Genomic DNA, 22071 nt, shown 5'->3' on the forward strand with positions numbered 1-22071 from the left:
TCTGGCGTTCTTGGTCGTCGGACTATTTACATTCATTGCAACAGCGCGTTAAATGGACCGAATCTCACGATAATCCGAAGGTTGACGAGTTAGTTTTACTTAAAAATAACCTACTCCCTCTTTCAAAGTGGGAACTCGCAAGGATTCAGCAAGTCCATCCCGGACTTGACGGTCGCGTTCGCGTCGTCACATTGCGCACCGCCAATTCCGAGCTTAAACGACCAATCACGCAGATCTGTCGGTTGCCTGCATCTATCCGTCCACCGGGACCCGTAGAATCTCGTTAGATTTAAGCCAGCGTTTTTCATTATATTTAAGGACATTGTAAACATAGGTTAAGTTCTCAAATGTATATATTGTATATAAAGCTTTGAACCAAGACGTTCACACGCTCCTCTATGCGACCTTGTCAACCCCCGTTTGTTTCGCATTCCGTCGAATGCGAGGCGGGCGGCATGTTGAGAATTGAATAAATGCGAGCTGAATATTGTCGAACTTCGACGAGACAGCAAGCATTATTCGAGAACGCTCGAAAGGCTTCAAACCGCGAGCGTTTGCTTCCCCCCTTTTTTTGGGGTGTTTTGCGAGCAAACGGCTCGCAGGTGTCTATCGCGTGATCGCAAGTACCTCGGCCAATAGTCTGCGCGCTAGTCGATTTGGAGCCAGTCAGCGGATCTCGCGTCACCAAATTCCTCGCGGCCTAACGCGAAGCTCCGGCCGCGATCCCTTGCCTGCTCCGGCCGGGACGGGAGTGAGCCGTCATAACTCGTACGCGATACATTGATCGACGTCGAGAACGCGGAGTAAAATAGCGAGTGCGAAATAGCGAGCGCGAAAGAGAAACGCGCATACAGTGTAAACCGCTTTTAATAAAGTTGACTGACTGTTATTTCTTGTACTTATTTTCTTGTACTCTCCACGGCGCGCAACGCGAAAACGTCGAGCGGTCCACTAACATATAGTCATTATATTTTTCTGGAAATCTTGTAATTCGAGTTGATCTGCGCAATTGCTGCTCCTGTTCATGACAATCTTCTCTGTCTTCAGCTTCTACATATTCTTCTAACGTTGATTCGTTGTTTGCTTCTATTGGATTAGGCTCTTCACCCTCCTCTTCTTCTGTCTGTTCTTCTTTCTCTTTTTCGGTGTCTTCTATTTTACCTAGTATACTTTTTCTGCTTTTCTCTGTTATATTGTCAACTTTCTCTTCAAATTTTACGTCTCTTGAGAGGATTATTTTCCTGTTTTCGGCATCCCATAGCCTGTATCCTTTTGGACTATATCCTACGAAGACGAGTTACATCCAGCAGTTTTGTTGAACTTCTATTCAGCAAATACGTGGCCGTGTACGCTGCCTCTTCCCACATTTCTTTCTTTAGTCCGGATTCCTCCAGTAACGCTCTGATCTTTTCTAACAAGGTGCGGTTCAGGCGTTCCGCCTTCCCGTTTAACTGCGGGGAATAAGGTATGGTGAGATCCATTTCAGTGCCATTTTTTTGCACCAGTTCCGAAGATTCTCGTTCACGTATTCGCCACCATTGTCACATCTCAATTTAGCCAGTTTTAGATTCCACTGAGCTTCAGCGAATTTGACGTATTTTTTAATTGTATCTGCGACTTCATATTTATTTTTCAACAAATAGATAACAGTGAAGTGTGTGTAATCGTCTAACATAGTCAGTATGTACCTTTTGTCGTCCCATGTTGGAATTTCCACAGGACCGCAGACATCAGAATGTACTAGTTCCAAGGCTCGTTTCATTTGCGTTCCGCTTCCTTTAAACGGTGCTCTCGTCTGTTTCGCTTTCATGCAGGTTTCGCAAGCTTCTTCTATCTTCTTCAGATCTTCCGTGGTGAAATCCAGGCCTTTTGACATTTCTTTTAGAATCTTCATACCATCAATGCTTAGATGTCCTAGTTTCTTATGCCATTTCTCCGCCATTTCTAATTTTTGTACAGCATATGATCTTCCCGCGATTTCGGTGCTTAGCATTACCTCGTACAGTCCGTTTTCTTTCTTCTTACCGCAAAGCACTTCTTCATAATTCTTCTCTACTACGACCTTGTCTCTCGTAAAGATCACCTTCCCTCCATGCTCTGTTATATCTGGCACCGATATCAGATTTGCACATAGGTCAGGAATATACATCACATTCTTCAGAATACAGTTTTCCGTTTCTAATATCCCGGTTCCTTCTGCTACCATCGACTCGTTAGCTTTGGCTACACCGACACTAGACTGTGTTTGTCTCAGGTTTTTCAGATATTTCGTGTTATTAATCATATGAGACGTCGTACCAGAATTGATTATCCAGGAAGTATCTTGTTGTTTGTGTACGAGAAACAACACTTTATCAGTCTGCTTATCTGATTTATCGGATTGTAGATCCTTTTTCTTACTGTTAGCATCATCGCGAAAGTAGCAATCCTTTTCAAGGTGATTGGATTTCTTACATATCTTGCAGAATTTCTGCTTTTCTTTTGTATCCGTTTGCTTTTGAGACGTCTTTCTGCACGCTCTTGCCAGATGACCCGTAGAATTGCATTTAAAACACCTCTTCTTAGTATTATGGATATTAGCCTTAAACGCCACAGCATTTTCTTTACCATCATGCTTAGAATTCCTAGCTTCTTCCGAGAATATTCTTGCGGTTAGGTTCTCCAGTGTCTGGTCCCTCGTAGCCGTCGATTCCCACGCCGTAACAAACGATTTGTATGATTCCGGCAGTGTGACTAAAATTTTAGATATTAGCATAGAATCCGCTATTTCTGCGTTTAACGCTTTAAGGCTGCTAGCTATATTTACTAATTTACTGATGTGTGTGGCTACATCGTAACTTTTATCCATAGAATAACTAAAGAATTCCTGCATCAGCGTGCATTTTCTTTGTTCGCTATCTCTCTCGTATATGGCACATAATTTAGTCCACATGTTCTGAGCGGTATCGTAATTTAATATATGAGTGAGTGGTTTCTTACCCAGAGACAGCACGATCACCTTTTGTGCATTTATTGCGTCCTTTTTAGACCACGTCGCGTCTCGCTCAGCAGGCGGTGCATTTGTTGTCACATTGTATAATTCGTTGGCTTTAAGTATGATCGTGATCTCGAACTTCCACAGCTGAAAGTTTTCTACGCCACTCAGCTTTTCTATCTGGCCTATTTCCTCCATTGATACCTTAGCCATTTTAGTCTTTTTACCGTCCTCCTTTTTACTTCCTATTTTCGGACCTTTGCTTCCGATTTTCGTTTTTCTTCAGATCGACCGTTAACCTCTTTCTCTGGGCCCATAACCTGTAGGCTTTTGCAGTGGTATTACGTATAAAGGAACGGACAATCGTTGTATTTGAACATAAGATTTATTCAGAGAAACAAATATATATACCTTGTCCTGACTTGGGTCTTTACAATAATGCTTGAGGACTAAAATAACGGAGAGAAATAAAAATGTCGTGATCGTGCGAGAACTGGACAGGACAGAATAACAAAAACTCTGTTCTAGTACTTTCTTGGACGCGCCTAGTGGCGATGAATGTGTATCTCGATCAACCATATCGATATCGCTCTTATCGGCATTATCGATTATTATCGACCGTTAGAAATTATTTCTAACAATACTGACCTGGGCATCAAATGCGATTTCATCTGCTTCACCTTCTGCTCTCGATCGTTCATCGATCCCTTCCTTTTCACAATCGTCACCCTCCGCCCTCACGGTCTCAATCTCATCACATAAAGCTTCTGCTAACTCTGTTAATCCTGCTCGACCTCGTGGCACTTCACGAAGACTTTCATGAGGATACTTGTAAACTCGATGTGAGCCATTGATACTTTGCAATTCGTATCGATCATTATCTAGTAGCTTCGTAATTTTAAAAGGTCCTTTGAATTTCCTATCTAATTTTGTCTGATTTCGCTCACAGCATTTCAAAAATACAAAATTTCCTACATTGAATCACTTCACACTCGTTTTACCTTTATTAAAACGAACAGTTTCAGCTGTAGCTAAGCGTTCAATCACCTTTGAAACATTCTCTCGAGCCTCATTTAAATTAAGACGTTCAGTTTTCTCACGATCGGTCGCTATTTTTGCAATTCCCAAAGACTGAGCCTGAACACCAAACATTAATTCAATCGGAGTATAACCAGTGACTCTGCATCGTGTGTTATTCAAAACTAGTTGTACTTCTTCAAGTTCATCTCTCTATATTTTATTAGAGTCACATTCGATTATCGTTAACAGATTTTTTAGTGTTTGCATAACTCTTTCAACTTGTCCATTAGCTCTACTTGCTCCAGCAGCTATAAGATGTAGATCTATGTTATTATCCTTACAAAAGTCTTTGAAATCAGAACTAATGAAATAACGTCCTTGATCAGCTATTACACGATACAGAGTTCCAAATAAATGCACAGCATACTTTATAGTTTCTACTGCACTTGTTGAATTAACCATGGTTGTGTATTTTAGCAGAACACACTTAGTAAAAGCATCAATAATCACATAGACATATTCTTTCCTAGTACTTTTACCACTTAATTTGCCACTGATGTCTATACCCGAGAAAAAATGATTAGATATAATCACATATGATTATATAAAATCGACATTAGATATAATTAGATATAAAAAAGGCCCGATATAATTGTATATAATTGTATATAATTGTATATAATTATATATAACCACATATAATTATATAACCATATATGGTTATATATAATTGTATGTGGTTATATGTAATTATATACAATTATATCGGGCCATTTTTTATATCTAATTATATCTAATGTCGATTTTATATATAATTATATGTGATTATATCTAACATAATAAATATTTTATATATATTAAAAAAGAATTCTGTTAACTTCGATTAAGGAATAAAGCATTGATAAATTTAGTGTATATTTTTTCAAAAGCTAGAATCAAAAGTGAAATGATTTACATATAACTTGGCGCTGCTTGGCGTGAGATACTGCCGTGTCTCTTGATATCATTCTTATACCATTGTTTGTCAAATTTTAAATACGAGAAAGAAATCCTATCGGATGCCATCTATCGGATAATCCGAATTTAAGTTTATATATGGTTATATATAATCATATATAATCTACATGGATAAATGCTTAATTCTTATATATATACTTTATATATAAATTATATGAACTTATATATAATCATGTCAAAATGTATGTGAAACTTTTTATATAATATATATATTCGATAGGATTCGTCATGACTAATCTTGTCCTATGTACAACCAGATATAGCACCATATCTAATCGTATATAAATGTATGTGAAGCCAGATAAAATGATATATGAGTAGTGCACCCTACATATAACTAGATATAGCATTATATACAACTATATATGAAGTCATATATAGCCAGATATATTAATGTGACTAATCTTGTCCTATGTACAACCAGATATAGCACTATATCTGTATAGATATAGATTCGCAAGTCATCATATATGCTGCAGATATTTAATCCTAAATTTAAAAATTTATTTGAATCGTTTTTATATATATTATAGATATTAAATTCAAAAATTCGTTACATAATATTATATAATTCAGTATTATAAAATAATATTGCAGGTCATGTGTGTGTATGGAACTTCCACGTGAAAAAAAAATTATATATAATTATATATAAATATATATGATTATATATAATGCAATTATATATGAATTTTGTCTCTATATGATTATATATAATTATATATAATCATATATAATCATATATGACCATATATAGTCAATATATATTGGAAAAGAACTGTTAACTTCGATAATAAAGCATTGATAAATTAAGATGTATATTTTTTCAAAGGCTATAGAATCAAAAGTGAAATAATTTATTCCATATATTACAACTTGGCACTGCTTGACATGAGACAGTGCCGTGTCTCTTGATACCGTTTTTATACCACTGTCCGTCAAATTTTAAATACGAGAAACGAATCCTATCGAATATATATATTATATAAAAAGTTTCACATACATTTTGACATGATTATATATAAGTTCATATAATTTATATATAAAGTATATATATAAGAATTAAGCATTTATCCATGTAGATTATATATGATTATATATAACCATATATAAACTTAAATTCGGATTATCCGATAGATGGCATCCGATAGGATTTATTTCTCGTATTTAAAATTTGACAAACAATGGTATAAGAATGATATCAAGAGACACGGCAGTATCTCACGCCAAGCAGCGCCAAGTTATATGTAAATCATTTCACTTTTGATTCTAGCTTTTGAAAAAATATACACTAAATTTATCAATGCTTTATTCCTTAATCGAAGTTAACAGAATTCTTTTTTAATATATATAAAATATTTATTATGTTAGATATAATCACATATGATTATATATAAAATCGACATTAGATATAATTAGATATAAAAAATGGCCCGATATAATTGTATATAATTACATATAACCACATACAATTATATATAACCATATATGGTTATATAATTATATGTGGTTATATATAATTATATACAATTATATACAATTATATACAATTATATCGGGCCATTTTTTATATCTAATTATATCTAATGTCGATTTTATATAATCATATGTGATTATATCTAATCATTTTTTCTCAGGCATATTAATATATCCGGCTATATATGACCGCATATATAGTTGTATATAATACTATATCTAGTTATATGTCGGGTGCAGTACTCACATATCAACATATCTGGCTTCACATACATTTATATACCATTAGATATGGTGCTATATCTGGTTGTATATAGCGCCAGATTAGTCATATTAATATATCTGGCTATATATGACTGCATATATAGTTGTATATAATACTATATCTAATTATATGTAGAGTGCACTACTCACATATCATTATATCTGGCTTCACATAAAATTATATACATTTATATACAAGTAGATATGGTGCTATATCTGGTTGTATGTGGGACCACTGATTGCACATGTGGCCATGTATAATTAGATATGACCCCATATAAAAACATATATAATTATATATAATTATGTATATACCAGATATAATTTTATATGATTATATCTAATCATTTTTTCCCGGGTATGTAAAGTATGCCAAGGTGTAGAAACTTTTGGAATGGAATGCAATTGTATCTGTTGTGCACCTGATGCACCTTTTGAAGCTTTACAAACTAAACAAGCATCAACATACTTTCTAACAGTTTTTGACATACTCGGAAACCAATACACTTCGTAAAGCTTTTCAAGAGTTTTATCAGATCCTAAGTGCTTGACTTCAAGATGAACATGATTTATGAGTGACCATACAAGTGAACGGGGTACCATGCGAAGCCACGATGTCTTCTTATTGCGCTCAATCTTCCTATATAAGATGCCGTTTCTCACATTATAAGTACAAGAGATGTCCTCAGAAAGTTCTTTATTTTGCCACTTCGAAATGATGTTAACAATTTCAGGATCACGCTGTTGTTCAACTGCTAACCAACCTTGTTGAAGCTCAACAATTTGAACACTCCTTATTTCATATGTCGGATTTCTTTTTGCTGTGATAGAAGAATCCAACACGGAAGTAGTAGTTGAATTCGGAAGTGGGTTTCTTGACAAGAAATCAGCATGAGCCATGTTACGACCTTTTCTATATACGATATCAAAATCATAACTTTGAAGCACAGCCCACCACCTATGAACTCTAGGATTCAGTCCCGTTTTGAACGAGATGCTTTTAAAGCATTACAATCTGTATGTACAGTAAAATGACGACCAAAAAGATAGTGTCGAAAATGTTCGATTGAGCGCACTACTGCTAAAGTTTCTAATTCGTATGAATGATAACGGGATTCGGCATCCAAAGTACGTCGACTATAATACGCTACCACATGTGGAGATTTATTTTTTCTTTGAATAAGAATAGCACCATATCCTTCAGAACTTGCATCAGTATGTAATTCGATAGGAAGATCGGGATTAAAAATTACTAAAACCGGCTCAGATGTTAAAATGTTAACTATCTTTTTATGAATTTCATCATGTATTGCAGTCCATTTAATTTCTCCTTTGTGTTGAGTAAGACTTGAGTATATAAGGGTCCCATTATTTTTGAAAAATTCTGAATGAACTGACAGAAATATGAGGCAAGACCTATAAACTGACGGACCTGAGTAGCCGTACGAGGAATCGGAGCTTCAACTAAAGCCTGAATTTTTCTAGAATTAGGTCTAACTTTTCAAGCACAAATTTGATAACCTAAGTAATCAGTTTCACTTTTCATAAAATGACATTTCTTAATATTAAGTGAAAATCCGGCTTCTGTAAGAGCTTTAAGAACTTCTTCAAGACGTTTTAATCCTTGCCAATGGTCTCGGATGGACACAAGACATCATCTATATATACAAGGGCCTCCCATCCCTGCAATGCTTTATTTATAGATCGCTGAAAAACAGGTGGCCCATTTCTAAGGCCAAAAGGCATAACAAGATATTCATATTGACCATCCGGAGTTACAAATGCCGTACACTCAATCGATTCATGAACAGGAATTTGATGATATCCAGAAGCCATGTCAAGAGATAAGAAATATTGCGCGCCAGAAAGTCTATCAATTCGAGTGAGAGGATAATGTTCAGATCGAGTATTATTATTAAGTTCTCTGTAATCAATACATAATCTGAATGTTCCATCTTTCTTTTTTACTAATAATATAGGACTAGCAAATGGCGAATTACCTTCCCGAATAACATTAGCATTTAGAAATTCTTGAATCTTATCTTTAACTATTTGTCGCTCTAATGGCGACAACCGGTAAGGACGCCTTTGAACAGTTTTATGAGGATCTATAAGATTAATTCGCATCTCACCTGTTTTAACACGAGTGACAGGTGTTTCTTCCACAAAGTAAGTGGAATAACGCGACAAAATATTTAAAAGAGCTTCTTTATCCTCTCCCATCAAATCAGTATCTAATTGTGATGAATCATAAGCATAGTTTAATTTTTCACAAATATTAGAGACTTTACAAGAAGATATCTCTAAGCCTTGTAATCCCATTTGAACAGAAACCCCCATAGAAAGGATATCTCTACCTAGTAAAATCGGTTCATTTAAACAGTAATCAGGAATTAAATGCAACACTACAATTAAAGACAATTTTTGAATCTTTATCTCAGTTTAAATTTGTTTCACACAAGCAATATCAGATTTTCCAATGCTGTTCAGGGATCGCTTAAGGGAAGAGTTTTCCTTCACGACTTATAAACCCGCCTTAACCGCGGCGGGTAAAGAGCCAATCAAAAGGCGCGACCGCGCGACTCGCGATCCCTGAAGATCGGCCCATTCGAAAGATACCGCGACTGCCAACCCCCGAATCTCGCGATTGAACCAGAACGTTCTTGACTATCGCTAAAGGCAGTTCATCCTGGTGCGCTCTCCGCCGCTCTCAGCTACATCTCTCCGTTATAAATTCCGGGTGAAAAAAGACAGTCAGTCGGTTCTTCGCGGTGAATTATCTCAGTGGCGCAATTCGCTCGTGGAGGGTCAGCTAAGGCCAGAACCTCTGAATCGCGAGATTCGGGAGTGGCAGTGCTCCGTGCGGTTATCTCGCCACGCGGCAGTGCGACAAGTGACTCCGTGTCGAGATTCTGCACATTCGATCTCGACGCGAGAGCAGTCGGAAATTGATTCGCCCAGTACTGAATTCTTGCGAGTATCAGACTCCAGCAACGGTTTTTATTCCGACGATCAACCAACATCGCGCCTAGTAAACCACGGGCGTGATCGCGCGAGAGCCCCGCGCGCCCTTCAAGTCGATCACGTGAACGGTGCGTGTAACCCGCCCAACGAGCATTCGCAATTCCTCGAGAACTGAGCAGCGACCGTTGTGACGGTTAATTCGAATTGTGAAATAAAGGAGACAATACTCATGTGGTAGTGACCAAAGAGAACTTATTCATTCCTGACTGTTTCCTTCCTTTGATCCTCATCGATCCAATCGGATCGAGAACCGGTGAATCAAATCGCGCGTCCTCACGACTCTTTGTTCGAAGAGAACATACGCGCAAACAAATGCTCACAAGAATAATTTGGTTTCGAGTGATTTTGCCATTAACATCCAATGCTACACTCTCCTTTATAAGCGAACATTCGGATCCGAAGTCAAAAATAAAAGCAAAGGCTTTGCCAGAAATGTCCAATATACCTTGAATTGCCTTCCTATCACATAAGTTCACTTTCTTCGTGATGATCTCTCCTTTGTTTTCTTTCTTCTCAGGGCAGGAATTAGCAAGGTGTCCACTCTTCGAACAGATGTAGCAAACGGGAACTCGTTTATCCTCTTGACGTGTTATTGTTTTATTATTGAATTGTAGAGTTGATGAAGATGAATCTCTTCTGTTCTGCGGGCAACTGAAAGACTTGTGTATCATTTCCCCGCAACGATGACAAGATCCACGAAATACAGACGAAGTTGTTGATACAGAAGAACGCAGGCGTTTATTGTCATCAGTTTCGATTTCTTCATGTCGTCGTTTCAAAGTTATTCCTCGCAATATTCGGCATAGCTGAGAACGTGTAGAAATGGTATTAGCATTTAATTCACGTCGTACAGTTTGATCACTCTGCGATAAAATAGAGATAACAAAGCTGACGATAACTTTTTCTGACATATGTAATTTTGGCACAGTTTCTATTAATCCCCAGAGACGAACAGCTGCATCAGCTACAGTTTCCTTTTGATTTATTTGAAACTTCAATATACGATCAAAATAATCTTGCATCATCATCGGTTTACTGAATTTTGAAAGAAGGAGTTTTTTTACATGATTCCAGGTAATTTGATTTGACTTTAGCTTCATTAAAATCGAAGCAGCGCGTCCGCGTAACGCATGCGTCAGCGCTAATAACAGGTCGGTACCATCCAAACGTTTGTTTTTAACAATTATTTCATTTACATTACACCAACCTTCTATATCTGCATCAGGATCGTCAGGATCGAATCGAACAACATTTGGTAGCATTACATTTGGTGTTCCAGAACTGTTACTCATAAGTCTTAAAAAGAAAGCCTCCATATCACTTATCGTTACAGATCGACTTGCCGTCGTGTTTTGATCGGTACTTCGCGAGCTTTCCTCTTCAAGCATTTGATCTTCCGATCCCACTTCTGATGTCGGAGGCCGATCTCCTTCCATGATAAGCCACCTAATCTTCTAGCAGGGAGCGAGCGTGGAGTAAAGAGCGCAGAGGAATGTTTTTTCGCAAATATTTTTATTGCAATGTACTAGAGAATTTTCACAAAGCAAACTCTCTTTAATTCACAACTGGAGAACAGAACTTTAGGAAATGTTTAAGAAATAAAGAGACGTGAGCGATTCGTGTGAGACCGTCCAGTTGTTTTCCGTTTCCTTGACTACCATCCCTCGGCCACACGCTTCGCTAGAGCGATCCTCTTCTCGATCCGCTCTCGCCCCTGAACTCCGCCGCAAAAATCTAAACGCGCCGTCATACACACACACACACACACATGCACACACGCACATGCACACATGCACATACACACATACGGACATTTTTTAAAATTACGATTTTTCGATGTTTTAGAACATTCTGAACACATTGGCATCGAAAACTTAAAAAAACCAATTTTTTCTTCGGTCTTTTCTACCCCTATTTCATATATAATTCTTTAAAATTTGGTTGATTAGACCTAGCTTTATATGCGATAAAGGTCCATATAAGAGGTTTATGAAAACAAAGCTTCCTCTATGAGGAAGCAATATATTATTAGATATGAAAAGATCTAAATTAGATATAAAAAGATCTAATTTTATATGAATTTTATATGATTATATATAATCAAATCCGAAAGGCGCGATATGATCTTATCTTTATGTAATCATATTCGACTTAATCTTATCAAGAGACACGGTAGTGTCTCGCGCCAAGTATACGCGAAGCGAGACCGCACCGTGATTCTTTTACGCAAACGCACGAGTTGCGAGTACTCGAGATTTTGAGATCTCAATAACGAGTGAACGGATCAAGTTCTAAGTTATATATACAATGACAATAGATCTGTTGTCATATATAATAAGATCAAGTCGAATATAATTACATAAAGATTATATATATGTGACATTCCACGTCAAGTGGCCCCTCCTTCTGTCCAAAAATTGAAGCGACTTACAATATTGCGTTTGGGCTTAAAATGTTTGTATAAGCAAGGGCTTTCGAAATTTGAGTGGCCTTTTTGAAAAACTCCATAACCCCATGACCCCATAAGCAAAATCACCCAAAAACCTGATAAAGTGATTTTATAATATGATTTATACGACTTGTCTCATCTCAATAATCGCTTTAATTAAGCTGTTTGGCCCTAAAACCCTCATAAACTATTAACCCTATGACCTCTTGATCTTATAACCCTCAAAACCCCATAACCCCATAACCATGTAGCCCCATAAGCTTCTAAACCCCTATAATCGAAACCATCGCACTTTGATTATCTTTCTATATCTCCGTAATCCTGTAATCCCATAACCCCTTGACCCTAAAACACCAAAACCCCATAACCCCATAACCCCATTCTAGAATATGCCCAATTACAAATTTGAATACGCATCATGTCTGCACAATGTCACGACTCATTCCAAAAACTGCATTACCATGTCGTCAATATCCAAAAACTCCATAAAAATCATAACTTAATGAGTCTGACCTTGTAATCCATTCAAAATTAGTGTTTTCTTAAAATTTGTACTGGTTTTAGCGTTACCCATCCTGACCACGTGGAGGTACCAGACATCCCAGGACTTATCTGCTTAAAGCAGGGGCACCTACGCCAGGAACAAAAAAAAGCTAAGTGAATGAGAGACGTGATTGGTCTACGAGTTAAGGCACCTACGCCAGGAACAAAAAAACGTATTTGGATTTAGAGATGTGATGGGTGTAATAATATAAAATAATATGTCATATTCTTAATAATGTTTTTCAATATCGTAATGTGCATGTCGGTTCTGAAATCCCTGAGTATGACATCACTTTCAATGTTTTGTGGGCTGTAGTCAAGAATCCATGAGAGGTCGAGATTTTTGGTACTGCAGGAGCTTTGGAGAATCTTCGTTCCAAAGATTTTTTTACCTTCTTATGCTCCTTATCATCATAAAACAAGAACTTGATATTTGTGAACTTACTTTGTGCCCATTGGAAAAGTGACGCAGCTGTCAGTATCGAATCATTACCGGAGGCTTGAAGACTTGCCCGAGTCGCTTCCCTCTTAAAAATAGCACCCAGACCATCGCATGCACCCTTGCCGTGTGCAGTGGCATAAAAATGCAAATCCGCTGGAAGGCCAAAGTCTTCTTCGTGGTGTGCCAGATTACTTATTTGAAATCTATTTTTATAATGTTGCTTGGCTCCATCACTGACGTATATTATTTTTTTCGCCTCAGGAATGGTTTTCTTTATTTGTTGCATCAATTTTCTTTGCATAATGTGAACTGCCGTTACGTCGTGGCTTGTACAATTTGGAAGGAAGATCAAACTTTTATAAAGCACTTCAACATCATTCTTGTAATAGAAGATTACAGGGTGTACTGTACATTGATCGTTGTTGTAGTGGAATGCTTGGGCGGCATTCTGAACAATGAAAGCGAAATTCTCAGAAAAATCGGTATGCACCAAGACTTCACTTTTCTGCAAATTTTGTCTCATGTTTCTTATATGCGCAGATTGATTTTTAGAAAAAAAAATGATGGGGAAGCAGAGTTTCAAGTTTGCTGCAAAATTCTTCGACGAAATCATGTGCGGAAAAACATTCTTTTTTTAAGGTGCATCGATCAGTCGTTTGCCATACACTGAAAATTACATCCGATATCGCATTCTCGTCAAGTAAATTTACGAGAAAGTCGTGGAGTTCATTAACTTGCGGGCAAGTTTTACATTCGCGTAAATAGCATGATGGTGTTGCATCAGGACATAATAAAAAACGAAAACAATCTTGATATTCTTTAATGAGGGTTTCAGTTCTCTCGGTGAGTTTGATTAGATTCACTGCATCACACATATTTTTAAAATTTTGATGTATTGTGCATACACAAACTGTGTGAGTACCCTTTGAGCCAGCGGAAACACACCATTTCGGTCGCAGTTCAGCAAATTTAGAAAAGCTAATTTGAAAATGAGGAAATTTTTCTTTGAACTGATTATGTAAACTTTTTATATCACACAGCACCAATCGCTTTTGCTTTTTTTGTTTCTCACCATTGTGTATTACCGTGATGACATCTTTTTGATTTGGCATCATTCTACTGTTTTCATCATCTTCATAGAAGCTCTTTACGGCATAAACGAGGTCGTCCGATAATGTTTTCCCCGATTTTGCAACTGGCGTGGATAAAATTCCGGATGACTCTTTCAATTTTCTTGCTTTATAGACAGTTCGTTTCGAGGTACCAAACTCCTTCGCTGTTTTCGTTACACCCCAGCAATCAGGAGCTATAGTTAAGATCATTAAACGAAGGGGATCTGTAGGCGACAAACTTGAGAAGCGATTTTTCAGCCCGGTGAGCATTTCTTCCAGCTCTTCTTCTCTTGATAAATGCGGTATTTTCATTGAAGGGCCATCTTCATCTCCGGAATTCAAAAAACTGCTTTCGGCTTCCTCAGACAAGCCAGATTCATTGTGTTTGGCTGAAGTAAGTTTTCTACAAAAGTGGCATATTTTCTCGAAACCAGTAAAATCTGGGAAATTACGTAGCAAACTGTTAGGAATCTTCCTTAAAGATTTCCCTTTGTGACTTTTCAAATCGAACGGATTGCAGCATCTATCTGTCCGAGTTTTTGACGCCAAAAATGACATTTTTATCAAAGTTCGCAAAATATAAAGAATTAGGATTTCAGAATAAAAAAAAATGAAATCAAAAATTCAACTTACCATTAAATCATTATAAAATATACAGTCAAGCCAGTATTCACTCAAATTGAGGACTGGAGCAAGCATGATATATTATACCTGAACTTTGTATTTTATTTGAAACCAAAAATATTTTACAACCCTGCTTAATAGTTTCTTGCTCTCTATTTTGTATCTAACTTCCGTTTAACATTGCACCTTGAATAAAGATCAGTCTACTGTGAACCGTCATCTGAACTGCAAGCGTTTTTCTCACGGACTTAACAATTGGCGACGAGGATTTTAAAAGCGAAATAAAACGTGCCACGTAACTTCAAACAAAACTGTGCTAAAAATAAATTTTGACTATATCGTGTCGGGTGCGCTAAGTTCATGTGATTAAGTTTCATTAAAATTGAACAAATAAAGAACCTTCCGCTTAGGCTCAAACAGAAGTGCGCGATTAATAAATTTTGACTGTGTCGTGTCGGGTGCGCTAAGTGAAAATGTCTGACGAAAAAGAAAGTGATTTTATAAAGCAATTGTTTGCCCAACAGCAACAATTTAATAAAAAGTTATTGGAGCAGCAACAGCAGTGGATGAAAACTGTGCTTAGCAGCAGCGCAACCGCCAGTAACAGGGATTACAGGTTTACGGAGGTATAGAAAGATAATCCAAGTGCGATGGTTTTGATTATAGGGGTTTAGAATCTTATGGAACTACATGGTTATGGGGTTATGGGGTTTTGAGGGTTATAAGATCAAGGGGTCATGGGGTTAATAGTTTATAAGGGTTTTAGGGCCAAACAGCTTAATTAAAGCGATTATTGAGATGAGACAAGTCGTATAAATCATATTGTAAGATCACTTCATCAGGTTTTTGGGTGATTTTGCTTATGGGGTCATGGGGTTATGGAGTTTTTCAAAAAGGCCACTCAAATTTCGAAAGCCCTCGCTTATACGAACATTTTAAGCCCAAACGCAATATTGTAAGTCGCTTCAATTTTTGGACAGAGGGAGGGGCCACTTGACGTGGAATGTCACATATATATATATATATATATATATATATATATATATATTGTCACGACTTTTTCACTCCCGGTTGTACCCGGGGCGTGCGCCGGATCAAAAGGGGGAAGGAGAGAAGGATAATGGGCCTCTCCGACAGTTCTCTCGCACATCCGGTACTTCACTAACCGAAAGTTTATTGTTGGGCGCCAGACGCAAAAGTTTGCGTCCACTAACGTACGCTAAGACCGCGAAAAACCAAAGAGAGACGCAAAACGCGATAATTTCGGTGTGCGAGGAATCGGCCAGCTCGACCTAACGGTTATGGGCGGGGTTGATGGAGGGCAGCGCGATATTCGGCGAGATGACGCCTAAATCACTAACTCAGACAGTTAACAATTTAATAACAACGTTTATTCAGAGGTAATTCTCCGGGAAATAATCAGTGCCGATTTCGGCTTCCATTACCGGTTAGACAAAGCAAAATTAAACGAATTATATAAATCAAGTGAATAACTGATAACGCGGGCGTCAGGATTTAAGCAACAAAATAAGGGTAACGCGGACGCCAGAAATAAACGGAGTATTGCGTTATGGTATAGTAAACGCGCGGAATGCGCAGTTATTCAATCAGAGAACAATAGTAGAAGATTAAGCTTACAAATAATATAGCATATCGGCAAGAGCCACGACCGAGTACGAAATACTCGGAGTAAACGCGAAATAATAGAGTCGGTAGGAAGTACGGTCGAACGTAAAATATCGCGAAATAGTAGCGGGTCACGCTCGGTGCGCGTGGACGCCACGTCCAAAGCCACGTAGGGATTCTGTCGCCAAATTATCTTAATCTACGCAAGTAATTAGGACCGAACGCAACAAGGATGTGCCGAGGCATTCGGCCTGATACGGCATACTATAACTAACGCGAAAATACGGATTTATTCTAACGCAAGAAACCGAGACTAATGCAAGTAATAATCGTAGCGCAAGCATCGTCCAAACGCAACACGCTATTGTCAGCGATATTTTAACGCGAAGAATGATGGGCAAAGGCCCTCCACATAACGCAAAATACTATAACTAACGCAAAAATACGAAATTTCCGCGAGTAACAACGCAAGATACTAAAACTAACGCGAAAATACGACATTACCGCGAGTAACAACGCATAACATTTTAACTAACGCGAAAGTACGACATTACTGCGAGTCAACGGAATGCAATAATGAACGCGAATGCCATTTCAACGCGAATCGTATCCCAACGCGAACTCTGTCTGAACGCAATTATTCGCACGCGAAAATCAGACGGAACGCAATAATAAACGCGAATCCTATTCCAACGCAACTATCCTAACGCAAGACGCCGAGCGCCATTACTCTAATGAGAAACAGTTCAACGCGAGTAACATTCCAACGCGAATAATCTCTGATGCACTTATTCTAACGCGAGAAACGACCAAAAGCAATTATTAATCTAACGCGAATGATATCTCAACGCAGGTACCATCGGAACGCAATTACTCCAACGCGAAAAATAACCGAACGCGAATAATACTCGGACGCGAATATCCTAATGCACGAAATTGCCGAACATGAAATATTCGAACGCAATTACTGCCGCGTGTGGAATCTAAGTCCCGACCGACCGTACGAATTACGACGCATAAGGAAATGCGCGGTCGCGAACGCGAAGGTCGCGAGAAGTGGCGAATTCCCGATATAGGAATTCGTCATCGACGCATCGACCGCGATCTCCAGAGTTTCGCAAATTTCGGTAACAATCCCGTGGCCACGAGACCATTCCGGTGCCCCTCGCTGTCGTTCTCGATCACGAAATTTACGCCTGGTCGGCGAGCAACGTCGACATTGAGTTATTCCCGAGCGAGAGCGCAATCCGGAGGGCGGTATCGTGGCTTTACATGCTGAATATTACCGAGGCAACCTCACCGTTCGTCAGCTCCTCCCCGAAAGCTCCTCGCCGTCGCCCCAAAAGTCAGGAGAAATCGCCAAGAAAATCGACCAGGAAGTCGTCAAAATCGCCAAGACTATCGCGGCGAACAACTTAGACGCGTGCGTAGGCTGTCGAGGACGATCCAGGAGTGCTCCCGAAATTTCGCTCGATGGCGGAATCGATTGCGCGCCCCACCCCGAGCGTACGCAGCCGCTCGACGCTATAGCGCGGACCAATTAGGGGCGAGCCCGCAAGCTCGCGACGTATCCTTGCGCAGGGCCGACAATTCCGGCTCCCGCGGGGCGCTTAAGTTTCTTTCGCGCGCACGACGATTTTGCCGGGATCCTTCCTGGTAGCGGACGAGACGCTAACGTCCCCGTGTTTCTTGTCTCGGTCCGGGAATGGTGGCCATCCATCCCGGAGTCCTTTTTGCAGGTGAGGAGGGCAGGCGAAGTTCATTCCGCCCCGGCGTCCCGGGGCCCTGCCTCTACGGATCCGTCCGTCGCCGTATCACGCGCCGCGCGCGTGTCCTTCCGCGCTCCCTTGCGCCCGTCGGCGAGTCTCGCCGCGGTCCGCTCGCGTCGATCATTTTGACTCGATTCCCTTCGGTCGACTCAGCACCTTAGGATCCGCTGCATCTTCTCAGGAACTCCAGTCTCAGCTCGGTGAGGCGCCACGTATCAATACAAAATAACAAAAAAAGGATCAAAATACGGAAACGCAATTATAATTATGCCCCTGGAGATCTCTCGCTCTGACTCTGTGGACCGTCCTCGGGCGCGAAACGAAAGTACCGAAAGCCCACGCCTTGTGACGGCAGCGGGGCGCTGCCACGATGCAGCGAAACTGCAACGTCACAATATATATATATATATTGTCACACTATCTTATGGGGATAGCGGATCAAAAAGGAGAGCAGGATGGTGGGCCTCTCTAATTTCGGGGTCCCTCGTACCCGAAAGGCAATCAATCGGCCGCGAAAGAATGGGTTGGGCGCCAGACGCGTACGACGACGCGTCACCGGATCGCGAAACGACGACAGATACTCGCGAAAATCTATACGATCGATTCCGCCTTCGGTACGAGGGGCTGGCTAGCCAACCTAACGGTGGAGGGGCAGGGTGGATGCCGGGCAGCGCTCAAGGTTGCGGGAGACGGGTAAATAAGTCGCACGAACGTCGTCAATTTAACAGTGAAAGTTAACAATCTTTATTCCGAACGCAGCAAAGAAGGGGCAATTGACAGAGTTGATTTAATTAATTGATAATAAACGAATTAGCGTTTATTTAAAAGTTATCGGAGAGAAAATACTCATACTAGTTTGTGAATTAGCTGACAGAAGAATTAAGAACAGCGTAATTTATTAGTTAACGCAGAGGGACTAATATTACAGTTTAGTCGATGAGATTGGGAAACGCGTCGGATGAAATAGAAGAGTGACGATTAACCGTGACGACAGCAGTAAGTACGCGAACCGACAGCCACGCACGGAAAATAATAAAAGAAAATAATACAGAATAACGCAGGTCACGACAACGCAAATACTAAATATTAGCGGATAGTACACACAAGATAAATTCTAATTACGCCGATCGCAAACTACAGTTGAAGAGTAATACGCGGAATAACGCAGCTCGCGAAATATAATACGACATCGCATACGGAATCTAATACGGACTATAATACGAAAGATAATACGAAAAATAACGCGGATCGCTACTATGATCACGAGAAGATCACGACATTTAATACGATGAAATACGAAGGTTAACGTAAATCGCGAAATATGATACAGAGAATACGGAGTAGAATACCTGAGGGGGTGCGAAGTCCCGCGCTCGGCTGGGCGCACGCAGGGTAATCTTCGCACTCGCGAGAGAATCCCGTCGCCAGAGAAACACGCTTCTCCGCGGACGCGCGAACTTGACGCAAAAACGGCGAGAAACGCGCTGATCGCTAACACGGCGCGAACTACGCAATTATCGCAATTAAGACGCCGATCGCGAAATCTGATCGAAATCAACCCGACAACGTAACGTGCGCGACAACACGGCCCGCACACGATCCGAAATCGCGAGAACATTTCATCAGGCGCGAACGCGAACGGACGACTTTAACTCGTCGCGATATAGCGGAACTCGCGAGACAATCTCCGTCTCGATAACGCTATTACTCGCGTGTCGCGTACCCCGGTATTCGGGGGCTCTCCGGCGCTTTCCCGGCTGTAGATCTCCAGAGGCTCGCTCCCTATTTCCTAGCGGCGACGATAACCGCGTTCGGGACCCCTCGCACTCGGTGTCGCCCGCCCACCGAAACCGAAAATTAAATCGACAAGACTCTAAGCGACAACCCCAGGCAATAGGGTTCGATCGCAACTTGATCGACTACGAAATGACGGGTTGACCACCGAGCGAGAGCGCGACCCCTTGCAGCCCGATCGTGGCTCACAAGAATCGTAAACGGGCGACCTCATCGATACGCTGCTCTCGGTAGCTCGTCCTCGCCAGCTCGGCCTCCTAGCTCGCTCGGGTCGGCTGCGGCTCGGGATTCCGCTAACGGGCCGGGATTCCACCACAGGATTATCGCTCGCACGACAACGCAAACAACCGTTCGGTTCGATGGACAGCGCGGAAGAGAAGGAGCGACATCGCGCTCGATCGCGGGTCGAACTTCTCGCCCCACTCGGGGCGGCGCGGCCGCATTGCGCGCCGGCCCGGCCGTCATCGACGTCGCTCGTGATCCCGATCGATCCTCGCAACGCCGTAAATCGGAGGAGCGCCTTGCACCCTTGCTCCGCTTCCTGGCCCGTCTCGCCCTCGTTTTCCTCTTCGGGAGGGGACCGCCTCGCTGCCTGTTCCGGCCGCCGCCACTCCACCTCCGGATCCGAACCTTAGCCCTTCCGGCGTCCGCGGGTCGTGAGGCCTCGGGTTTTGGGGCGCCGCGCATCCTCGCGACGGCACTCGCGACCGCCCCTGGCAGGTTCACGCGGAGCTACTTGCTCCGATAGCGCCGTCCCGCTCCGCCTCGCCGGGCCGTAGTTCCCGGCCGCTAGCCGGTCTCCGATGCGGTGTCCTCTTCGATCGCTGGGGCGCCGCTCATACAAAAATTTTACATATAAATACATCGCAATATGCTAACGAATGCCCCTTGGAGATCTCGACGCTCGGTATACTCCCAGCCCGTCATTGGGCGCGAACCCCGCGCCTTGTGACGGCGGCGGGGACGCTGCCACGTGCGGCGGAGCCGCAACGTCACAATATATACACACAAATATATGTATATAACCTTTTTCTTATTTTTATAAAATGAATAGTTTATTTATGATCGCTGTATTTTCATTTGCATTTAAAAAGATGTAGAATTTAATGAAAACTTTGTTAATAGGCGAGCTCTTCCACGATGCCTACGTAAAATACAAGGATTATCGCGCTTTTGGAATGTATACGTTTTTCAAGCCAAATCTGGTGATTGCTGATCTTGATCTTATCCGAATGGTGTTGACGAAGGAATTTGGGAGTTTTCACGATCGCGGGATGTTTTGCAACGAGAAAACTGATCCATTGTCCGGTCATTTGTTTTTATTGCCTGGGAAAAAATGGCGAAATTTGCGTGTTAAATTAACGCCTACCTTTACTTCGGGAAAAATAAAACAAATCTTCATAATTTTAAAAGAGAGCGGCGAAGAATTTACAAGGAGTCTAGAGAGCAAGGCTCAGACAAACGATTGTATCGAGATAAAAGATATGTTTGCAAGGTAAACTGTTTTTGAAGGAACTCAAGAAACAAAAAATACAAATAATATAATTTTAATAGAAAAATTATTAATCTCTATTTTGGTTTTTGAGTAATCCGGTTAGGACATTTTAAAAATGCTGTTTTCAAGAAAACGCGCTTAAAATTTGAATATTAAGTTTTTACGCAAAAGACTACACGCAATACTTCTTAAACGATACTTCTTAAACGTAATACACAATCAACTTAAAAAATCTTTTAGAATACTTTATATAGTATATGATATAGTTCTAATTCTAAAGATAGACACCCTACTATAACAATAGTTACCCATAACTACTGTTTGTCGGCATGCCACTACTCGCGAAGCCGGTTTCTTGTGCTGCTTCACATTTTCAGCTTTAATTTCGTTAATTTTGTGTATTAAAACCAATAAAATTCTATTCCTAAACAATCAATTAGGA

General features: G+C 40.5%; 1 protein-coding gene across 2 annotated transcripts in view; it reads left to right on the forward strand.

Annotated features, from left to right (window-relative positions):
* Positions 1–22071, forward strand: part of LOC139781434 (probable cytochrome P450 6a14) — a 72381-nt gene that overhangs the window by 30793 nt on the left and 19517 nt on the right. For both annotated transcript variants that reach the window (XM_071720290.1, XM_071720289.1), the window contains exon 3: positions 21260–21629. In XM_071720290.1, the coding sequence (XP_071576391.1) occupies positions 21260–21629 (370 nt within the window). The remainder of the gene's footprint in view (positions 1–21259; positions 21630–22071) is intronic.

Source organism: Temnothorax nylanderi, unplaced genomic scaffold (assembly GCF_030848795.1).
Source record: "Temnothorax nylanderi isolate EJ_2023f unplaced genomic scaffold, tnyl_v1.0 TNYL_tig0338_pilon, whole genome shotgun sequence".
Lineage (NCBI taxonomy): Eukaryota > Metazoa > Arthropoda > Insecta > Hymenoptera > Formicidae > Temnothorax > Temnothorax nylanderi.